Source organism: Molothrus ater, chromosome 6 (genome assembly GCF_012460135.2).
Source record: "Molothrus ater isolate BHLD 08-10-18 breed brown headed cowbird chromosome 6, BPBGC_Mater_1.1, whole genome shotgun sequence".
Classification (NCBI taxonomy): Eukaryota; Metazoa; Chordata; class Aves; order Passeriformes; family Icteridae; genus Molothrus; species Molothrus ater.
In genome coordinates this window covers 26,494,386-26,504,682 of record NC_050483.2, presented here as the reverse complement: position 1 = coordinate 26,504,682, position 10,297 = coordinate 26,494,386, and the positions used below count along the sequence as shown (strand labels likewise).

The following is a 10,297-nucleotide window of genomic DNA, read 5'->3' as shown; positions in this document are numbered from 1 at the left end:
GGAGTTTTCAGCCTAACTTTCCTCTGTTTTCTATCAGTTCACTCTAGTTCTACCAGCAGAATATTCTTCAGAAAAAATAATCTCACTATTGAGTTTTCTGTCTACTAAGATAGAGCAAATTACAAAGATTCTATAACATTAAGAAACTTTATTTTTATTAGTTTCTTATTAGTCCAATAGTAAATATAAAGGAATATTATCTTTCAAGTTAGAGAAAAGTATTTAAAAATCAGTCTATTGACCTGTCCCTACACCAAATCTTTTGTTCTTGTGAGAGAAATTTTGAAATTATCACATTTAAGTAAAGGTACAACATTAGTTTTGAAAGTCAAACATTAGTGAAGCTTGAAAAGCAAAGCTGCCAAAAAAGTATCTGTTTCGTTCTATAATAAATAATTTTAAAAAAATTTTCTTCCCAATGCAAATAAAATTCATGAAGCTTGTGGACTGTTGGATTTTAGTAGAATAGGATCAGAATTTAGGCTTTTCTCAATTCTTTTGTAGGCAAACTGAACCAAGTTGTGCAAGCCAAGAATTAGAATGTGATGATAGGAGACCACAGAGAAGGCGAGAAGAAAGAGCTGCTTACAAAGAAAGAGAAGCTTATGATCAGTCGTCGTGGCATCATCATAATGCATCACAAAGGGACTGGAAATGGGAAAAGGATGATTATGTTAGTCCTAGACAAGGCAAATTTTCACACTCTCAGAGGAACCTTAATATAAACAGACATTCAGGTGGTGCAAGGGGGTGCTCTGGGTGGCACCAGAATGTTTCAGGAAACCCTTTGAATCGACATAATTATGGGAATTCTGGAAACGCTTGGCATCCGAGTGGGCGGAGAGGAGGAGCATCAAATTGGCATCATGGTGCCAGGGGAAGAAATTCTACTTGGCACTCAGAAGAAACGGGTCATTTTTCTAGCTGGAATTCCAAGAGTTATGGAGGAAACTGGAAACCAAGTCCTCATGGTGCAAATGGCTGGAATTTTGGAAGCTCAGGAGATTCATATTCATCAGAGCCAAATATATACAGTCAGGAAAGGTCTGCATGGCAGCGGCCAGAGAAAGGCAATGTTCTGCCGCATAAAAATCGAAGAAATAGGGGTGACCGTCTGGATTTTACTAGTGATGAGCTTGCTGCTGAGGGGGTGTTAGAATTTAGTACATTGAAACAACCAGAAAGCAAACCTTCAAGAGCCAGTGGAAAAAGTGTCAGTCCTTCCAGAGATAAAACATATCGCTGGAGTCCCTACCCATCCCAGAAAACTGCAGAGCAGCAACCACGGTCTGAAGATAATGTTTCAAAAACTTCAGATAAAATAGGTTCTGTACTTACATCTCTTACTGATTCATCAATGAAAGGAGAAACTTGTGAAGCCAATGTTAGCCTTTCAAAACTTAAAGACCATGAAGCATCTTCCCCTTCTAATGGAACCTCAGACCACCTTGATTCTTGCACGGTTATGGAAGACTCTTCCAGTGGTGAAAAGCCTGATAGAGATGATGGCAGAAGTAATAGTATGCCATCACTGAAATCCCCTCTTCTCAATATCACAGATACGAAATTATCCTTGATAAAGCAAGACACGAACAGTCTCTTAAAAAATGTCAGGCTTCTGTTATCCTCGGCTAGTGGTGAAGAGCAGAATAATTTGAATGCAGTGAACTTGGAAACAAACAGTTTCTCCTCTTATTCATCAAAGCTGCATGCTGCTTGTGTTGGTAACTTACAAGACAACAAAGATGTGCTTGGTAGCAATCTTGGAGAGCCTATTAATAACTTAAATGAAGCAAAACAAAATCCCAAAGGTATCCAGTGCAACCATTCCTTGCAAAATGCTCCCTTAAGCTCTTGCAAAGATACAAGTGACCAGAATAGGGAAGAAACTGGGAAGGCATTGCCAAAGGAGTTCAGACTAGATTCATTAGATGTGAGTGGTGATGATTTAATGGGAAGTGAGAAGTCAGAAGCAAAAGTTGAAAAGTTGGATTCTTCTTTACCCTGTGACACTCCTGAAGGTAAAACTACCACCTCTGAAAGGGAAGATCATAAAAAGCCATCTGCTTCAAGTATTGCTTCTGCTGAGGTAAAAAATTTTACATTTCTGATAGAACCCACAGTTTCTTTGTCAAGCAGTCAGGACCGTTTGCATGTGGATTTGAAAAGCTCACAGGACAGGGAAGGGAATGAAGAGTGTGTCAAGTCACGTGATCAATTTGAAATTGAAGGTTTTGAAAATCCTTCAGATAATGAGCTTCAAAAAGGAGGAAGCCAGTCAGGTGGCCTCCTTCTTCCAGATTTAAGCAAACTTGGCCTGCCTGCTTCTCTGCAAAGAGATCTGACACGGCATATCAGTCTGAAGAGCAAAGTCGGGACGCATCTCCCAGAGCCCAATCTCAATAACGCACGTCGCATCCGGAATGTGAATTGCCTTCGGAGAAGTGAGACAGAAAAGGAGTCGGGGCTTAAACCTACCCTCAGGCAGATTCTTAGTGCTTCCCGGCGAAATGTTAACTGGGATCAGGTCATCCAGCAGGTAACCAAGAAGAAACAGGAACTTGGCAAAGGTTTACCAAGGTTGGTACCTTTCAGATCTAACTATGTCTCTCAGGGCATGCTGAGGGAGGAGGGTTATATTTTCCCATATCTGAAATGAATTCCAAAATCCTTGAACTAAGAGTTTATAATGAAGCTTGCTATGCCATGATCTTTTGCAGAGTTTTTGAAAATGCAATTTTTTTTGCAAATAATGCAGAGTTTTTATTGATTGATGCTATAAATGAATTTCTGTCCATAGATAAGTAAAAGTAATCTGCTCAGAAAAGATTCTGATCCATTCATAATGGTTGCTTTAATATCTGAATGTGGATGGTAAAAATCTAGTTTCTGTAGTTTCTTTTGCAGTTCTAGTAATGGAAGAATGTAAAAATGCAATCAGGATGGGAACAATGCTATGACAGTTCCCTATTTCCTCATTTTTTTAGGACTACAAGAAATGCTTGCAGTGCTGCAAGCAGTGTAAATGCTCACTCTTCATTTGTTAATCTTCTATTCTGGTACACAGTTTGCTTTTGTATTTAAGGAAGCAATTCTATAATACTGCATTTTTGAAACTTGCTTTAAACCTGAATAATTTGAAATGTCTTGAACAAATGTCGCATTTGATTATTCCAACCTTGCTTGGGAATAATTTGTAATAACATGATTTCTGACTTGAAAATCATGCTGCCAGTTCTTAGCCACTAAGTCTGGTTATGTGATACACAGGAGATGTTCCATTGTCAGATGAGGTGGAAAGCACAGAATACCACTGTAATGGGATTAAACCTACTGCTTAAAGCAGCAGTGTACATTTGGAGAAGGGGGAGGCTTTTCTCTATGTGTAGCAGGCTTGTAACTTATTTATTTTTCTTTTTATCTTGTTAAAGGTTTGGCATAGAAATGGTGCCTCTTGTTCAAAATGAGCAAGAGGGTCTAGAACTCAGTGAAGAATCTGATCCGACTGCTCTAGAAGGATTCCAGTGGGAAGGGATTTCCTTAGTGTCTGGCTCAGCCAGAAAACGTAGCTTTTCTGAAAGCAGTGTCATAGCAGACAGAAATTCTTCTGCTTATAGCTTTTTCAGTGAACAAGCCAAAATTAAAGGAAGTGGGCAAAGGCAAGTAATTGCAGCCAGCCACCCACATCATATAACATCTGGATATGAGGCAAGCACTGACATTGAGGCTGATCAGAAAGAGGGGACACCATCTCTTGCTTTGTCACCTTTTATGTCTGAAAGAACAGAGGCTAGCAGAAGTCACAGCCTACAGGCCACCCCTGAGATCACAGGCCACACAGAACAAGACCAGGAGAGCCCAGAGAAGAGAACACCTCTTCTTGAAAAACAAAATGTATTAGAGGTCTCAGAAGAAAATCGTCCAGCTTCAAATAGTGCTTCACTTTTTGCAATGTCTAATAACATAGATGCAGCTACAGACAGTAGCTGCACATCTGGGACTGAACAGAATGACAGCCAAGGAATTGGAAAGAAGCGAAGAGCAACTGGAGTAAGTGTGCAATTCTTTCCAGCTTTGATCTGCTGAAAAGGTTCTTTCTCTGTCAATGGTTATTCAGCTTTGGAATGATCTGTGCTGGGAGGACTTTCCCCATCTGATAGTCTTGTACATTGGTAATATCAAGTTCATTTTTTGTTTGACTTGATTTTCTTTAAATTTCTGCTTTAATAGTGCAGGACTTTTGATAGTTTTTTGTAACTAGTAGGAATGACAAATACTCTTTTTTTGATTTGATACCTGGCATACTCTGTTGATAAACAAGAGCTATTAAAATATTTCTGTGGAAGTACTAGGTTTTGTAGCAAGAATCTTGGTGTTTCACAGCACAATTTAAATGGAAGGTAGCCTGTAGTAGTAATTGGTTTTCCTTAGATGTTTCTGGTTATATGATAAAGCAAGGAAATAAAAACATTTTGAAAAAATTACACACCTAAAATTATATTCTTAAATCTGAATTTGTTTCAGAGTCTGGTCTTAGGCTTATCCAAAGGTTCAAAAAAATCTTGTTGATCAATTTCACAAAATGGTTTTGCTGAAAGCAATAATTCTAATTCCTCACTGTTTAATCCACTACACCTTCAACTAAAACTGTAGAGCAGACACTGTGATTCAAGTGCAATCTTAAACATCTGAGCAAGAAGCAGGCTATTGGCATATTTAATATTTCTTCTCAGTTGAGTTGAAAACATGGCACTCTGTTGCCCTCCCTCTTTTGAGAGCAGAGCAAATGATGAGTTATGCAAGAATGTGCAAGCAAATGATGGATTCTTCTCTGCCTACAATAATGATTGAAAAGATGACGGATGTTCAGCTTCTTGATTTAGGCAAAATTATTCTTTTTACTTTTTAATAGATGATTTTACTTGCAGGAGGGATCTTCTCCTGAAATCCCTAGTCTAGAAAGAAAGAATAAAAGAAGAAAAATCAAAGGTAAAAAAGGTGGGTGAATATCATACATGTGTGCATGTGGTGTAGAGGCTATAAACACTCAGTAGTATTTTGACTTGGCTGTAGTAGTTCCTTAATGTTACTATGCTGCTTCCTGGGCTTTTACTGAAGTTTGTAGTGTGGACTGCTCACTAATCTGCAATACATTCTTCTCTGAAGACCTATATCTTAGTTTGTCATAAGTTATTTCTAAAAGAAGGGTATGTGCATCCTTTCTGCCTGCACTTCATATTCCTGATTGTACAGATGGTACCTTTGCTTTCCCCCTCTATAGGGTGGTGAGGTTTGTTGCCTCTTTGGATGGAGGTTCTTAAGGGAGAGGTCAACAGTTAACTTCCTTTGAACTTGCCATGCAGCTTTCCCTTTCTAATTCTGGGTAGTCTCACCAGAAAAATTGTACTCTGTTTAATTTGGTCTCTATTCTGTTTTTGATATCTCTGACAATGCTTTTTACTTTTTTAATGTCCTTAGTGGAAATGAGTGTGGAATGCCTCTCTCCTTCATGCTCCTGACCATAAGAAAACTCTTATTCTGGCATTAGACAGATATTTCTCAAACATGCCTAAAGCATCTTCATCACCATGTCTCAAAATGAATCATCCAACCATTGTGTTTTAGGCAGAATATTTTCTTTGATAACTAAACCATTGCCAGGAGCTCCGAAGATGGCTTTCGTATCATTTATCTTTTTTCCCATTATTTATTTATATTAACAGTTGTTTGTAATATAGGGCAATAATATGACTCTACTGTAGCAATGAATATTTGACTACTTGAAAAGGTGGGGGTTTAATCAGCCTCTTTCTCCAATGACCAGTGTCTGTTATAGAGACTCATAATGCATTCTACTTTGTAAAATTTCTTTCCCATTACTTTGTTTTAATGTGATTGTTGTTGTTGTGAATTTGCTGAAGGAAACTATAACCTGAGCGCAGTTAAGTAGTGGCCAAATGAAAATTTGTTTGGACAATCTTTCTAATGCCAGAAGTCTCTGGGAGTATAGGAGGATCTTTTACTGAGTACAGTGGTCAGAAACTCTTTCTCAAGAGACGGCAAACACCAGTTTCATGGCCCAAAATCATCTTGAGTAGTAAACTCTTTTTTTAATCATTGGGTTCCTTTTCTCCTAAACAGCTTTTCCTTGGCTTTTGCATTCACGGAATAATTTAAATCTTGTTTAGCTTAAATTTGCCATTTCCTTTTTGATTACATTAATGGCAGGTGTGTATTTATACTTCTTGCACACATGTTCTTCAAGAAAAGGTCTTTGTGGAAGATAATTACTTCATTTATTTAACTAAATCAGTGCTGGCAAAGCTGTGATTAAATTAATTACTAGAGTCAAGGTTGAGATTCCTTAAAGAAGAATACTCGACTTTGCATTTTATCCAGGTGGATGTGGCTAGTCCTGTCCATAAATACTCCTTTTTAGCTTGTATAATTATCCATGCTTGAATGCTTGACCGAATTTATGAGATTTTTCCATTCTGAGGCGGTGCTATTTGTTGTGATATCACAAGTAAGGTATCTTAATGTATTGTTCAGTGCAATTAGACTCTACATTTTATTTCTTTTTCAGAACGTTCTCAGGTAGACCACTTGTTGGCTATTTCTCTGAGGGAAGAAGAGTTAAGCAGGTCTCTGCAGAATGTGGACAGCAGCCTCTTGCAGGCAAGGGCTGCCCTGAGGGCTGCCTATGTTGAGGTTCAACGGTTCCTTGTGTTAAAGCAACAGGTAACAGTGGGCTTTGGAAACTGTCTGAGCTTGAGCTTAGCAGCATGAAGAACTGCTTGTTAAATCAGTGGGACTGATATAAGCCACAACTGTTTTGCAGATAACTATGGAAATGAGTACACTGAGAAGTCAGAGAATCCAGATCTTGCAGGGGCTACAAGGTACAGGATACCATAGAGCTACAATAGTGCAATGCTTACTCTTATATTCTTTGAACTCAGAATCTTTTAAAAACTGTGTTTAACTTGAATCTGCTCATTTAAGCTACAATAAAATTGTAGGCTTTCAAAATGAGGCCTTTATCATCAAGTGTGAACTGTCAGTTTTGATAGTTCCCTCTAGTGTCTTTTTTTCAAATTTTTCTCTTCCTTGACTGTGTCCACAAGAAATGAGCTCCTGGCAAAAACAGAAATATTTTTGTTCTGTTATTTGTTTGTTTGTTTGTTTCTTTAATGTATCTCTTCTTTTGCCATTAGAAACATATGAACCTCCTGAACTCTCAGAGCAACTTTCATGCAGTGCCCTAACTGAGAGACGAAACAGCAAATCTCAGATGGCAGCTGACTCAATTCCTTCAAGCTCTCTCCTGCCTGTTTTGGACACTTTGTCTTCCTCTGTACCCCCTCAAGGAGCTGCTGTTCCCGTAACCGTGCCATCACCATTCCAGTCTTCTGGCAGTACACCTTCCAATACTCCTGACTCCTCAGTGCAAGTTAAACGAGAACCTGTGTCTCCAAAAGGCACAGAACTAAATGTGAATTCTGTACTCCAGAGCTCTCCATGTCCTCCACAAACAGAAGAGGTGGAACAGAATGATGGTAATTGTAGTTTTGCTTTAAGATAATTAGCTTGAAGAAAATAAGGAAATTATTTTTTTTCCCAAAAAGAATTTAAATCGTGCCTCAACCTGCAGGCTGTCAGGCAGGGATGAAATCTCATTAACTTGTGTAGGACTTTCTAGTTCTGCTTTGAAAATAGAACAAACATGAATTTGAAGGTTACATCCTCTTATAATAATTTAGTTAGCTAACAAAACCCAAAACTGACACAACCCAACAAACCTGAGAACCTCCTCCATAATTTTTGTCTTCTACTCTGTATCATTTAATGAGCACTGATAGCAGAAAGTCTGCCTACAGAGGGAAAAAAATGTGCCTGAAAACATTTTTTAAAAAGTTATGAACAGCTACATTGAGATTATTTTGTGTTCTTCTTGGGCTCTGCTAGATAAGCACAAAATGTATAATTTGTAATATTGGAAGTAACAATCCATCTTCTACTAATTGGCTGTTAGGCACTGTTCATTCATGTGAGGGGCATGGGAGGGCTAGCAGCGAAGACAGGGCTTTGCTTTTATCTGGATGAGAAACTGCTGAATTAATTGAACCGCTAATGGGAGAGCTCTTGCCTCAGCAAAGTGAGATGTTAATGACTACAGCTGAAATAGCCAGCTCTTTATTTAGACTGTTTAAACCCCATCAAACTTGTGCACTCTGGTCAAAGGCTTAGATACTATTGGTAGTTTCCTCTGCAATTTGCTACTGTGACTGAAGGTAAAAACTGAAGATTAAAAGCTCATCCCATACTTTCTTAAGAGTCTGTGAAGTCAAGCAGGGTGACTCTAATGATAGTTGTCTGCCATAACAATGTCACTTACTCAGACCTTTAACTTAGGTAATTTGAGAAAAACATTCATAAGATTGATCCTAGTTCAAGATAGCCAATACAATTTTTTTCCTTCCAACTGAAGTACAAAATACTATGGAATAAGTCATGTTCCACCTTTCTAAGTATTTTTTTTCTCAAGCACAAGATGAATGTTGGCTAAATTGAAGTTTACACCTCTTTAATAAAAAAAAAAAATTGATTTTTTTTTTTTACTTTTTTTTAGTTTGCTTCAGCTGTAGAATTGCATATAAGTGGTGGGTTTTTTTAGTCACTATTGCATTTCCTGTATTACATGCTGTTAATGCAGTATTTTGAGTTTTGCTTCATCTCTCTTTGGAGGATTTGACAAGGAATGTGAAGCTCTGGAGGTATTCACTAAAGTAAACTTGGGGCAGGGGAAGAATCAGGTTTTTTGTTTGTTTTCATTGTTAAGACTCAACTTTTACGAAGCCACTACCTTTGCTTTCCTGTTTTTATTGGCATATGCCATACTGTTATGCTTAAAAATCAATGAAATCTTTGTTTTTATTTGTATCAGTGTTAATTTTATTCTCAATTTTCCAACTCTAAGGAAAGATTTAGTGATCACTAGCTGCAGTGGCATGAAGTGTCTTGCTTGCAGAATCTTGAAGCTTCACAACAGAGAAGTTGAAAGAGGTTTTTTATTTTTTTCTTATGAAGATGAACCTTCAGTGTATAGCTACATTTGTTACTTGACTAATTACTTCAGAAAGCTCTTAATCACATTAGTTTTCCATTTCCTACAAACTTAATTTTGATGTATTAAAAGCAAGAGCATTCTTTTTATGTTCATTTGTCAAGTTACCATAGTTTTGGTATTGATGAACTTCTGTATGTGCTACATTTAAAATGAGTTTGCCTTCAGATCAGTTTAGTAATTTAGGGGGAAAGAAGCATTTGTCTTGAGGTCAATTCCGTAATTTGAGGAAGAGGAATTCACTCTGGGGCAGACTATTAGGGTTTATTTTTTAGGGTTGAATGTTTAGCTTGTCAGCTGCCCATTGAGGTTAGCTTAGCCTTGCTTTGAGGGAGCTGATTACATTTGTTTTCCCCCAAATGCCAGCAGTGTGTCCCACCTGTGGTACTGAGTGATTCTGTTTTCTTTCATTGCCATGGTGGTTTCCTACTTCTTTTTCTAATACCCACAGCACTCCAAACGCTGAGAATTAAAGGCTATTGGGTTTAGAAATTTCAGTTTAAGTGGCTGGTTGCTATTGTTTTCCTGTTATAAAGTGACCAAGTTACTTCCTTCCCCTTTCCAGGGAGAAATGAGTGGCACATGATATTAGAGGCGTATTCAGAATTTAAGGTTTTGTGTGCTTTCTTCCCCATGTAATGGAACACAGTAGCTCATTCAAACTTCATCTAATTATTCATTTTTTCTATACAGAGGTTTTTCTGTCAGGTTTTGCAGTTGTGCATGGCAGTTACATGTCCAGGGAAAAACTTATCTCCATTGATTTACTTTAAAGGCAACATATCCTATGCTGTCAGCAAGTTTTAGTTTTATCTTGGAATTCCCCATCTGAGGAAGGTGTGGGTGAGAGATGTTCTCATTTTAGCTGTTTCTAGTTGGATGTGTAATTCCAAAGCATCAAATTTGTCCTATGATGTGTAATGTGGTTTTGACCAAACATTAGTGTAGGTTTAATTTGCTGGCTTCTGAGAGTCTGGAAGAGGGAAGTGTTTCAGATACTGCCAACTTCCCATTTGCGTTGCATGATCCTGCCCCAGAAATGCAGTGAGCTTGAAATATCCTGTTCTGGACTGCGGTTATTGCAAGTGTAACTGGGCAATATTAGGGTGTGGGAAACAGCTGTGAGATGCTGCCCTTAGTCTGTCTCAGCTGAGAGGTTGGATCATTTTG

At 38.0% G+C, this 10,297-nt stretch overlaps 1 protein-coding gene across 2 annotated transcripts in view; it reads left to right on the top strand.

Annotated features, from left to right (window-relative positions):
- Positions 1 to 10,297, top strand: part of ZNF106 (zinc finger protein 106) — a 40,481-nt gene that overhangs the window by 15,404 nt on the left and 14,780 nt on the right. For both annotated transcript variants that reach the window (XM_036384980.2, XM_036384981.1), the window contains exons 5-10: positions 505 to 2,580; positions 3,432 to 4,050; positions 4,929 to 4,998; positions 6,587 to 6,741; positions 6,842 to 6,902; positions 7,218 to 7,559. In XM_036384980.2, coding sequence (XP_036240873.2) covers positions 505 to 2,580; positions 3,432 to 4,050; positions 4,929 to 4,998; positions 6,587 to 6,741; positions 6,842 to 6,902; positions 7,218 to 7,559 — 3,323 coding nt within the window. The remainder of the gene's footprint in view (positions 1 to 504; positions 2,581 to 3,431; positions 4,051 to 4,928; positions 4,999 to 6,586; positions 6,742 to 6,841; positions 6,903 to 7,217; positions 7,560 to 10,297) is intronic.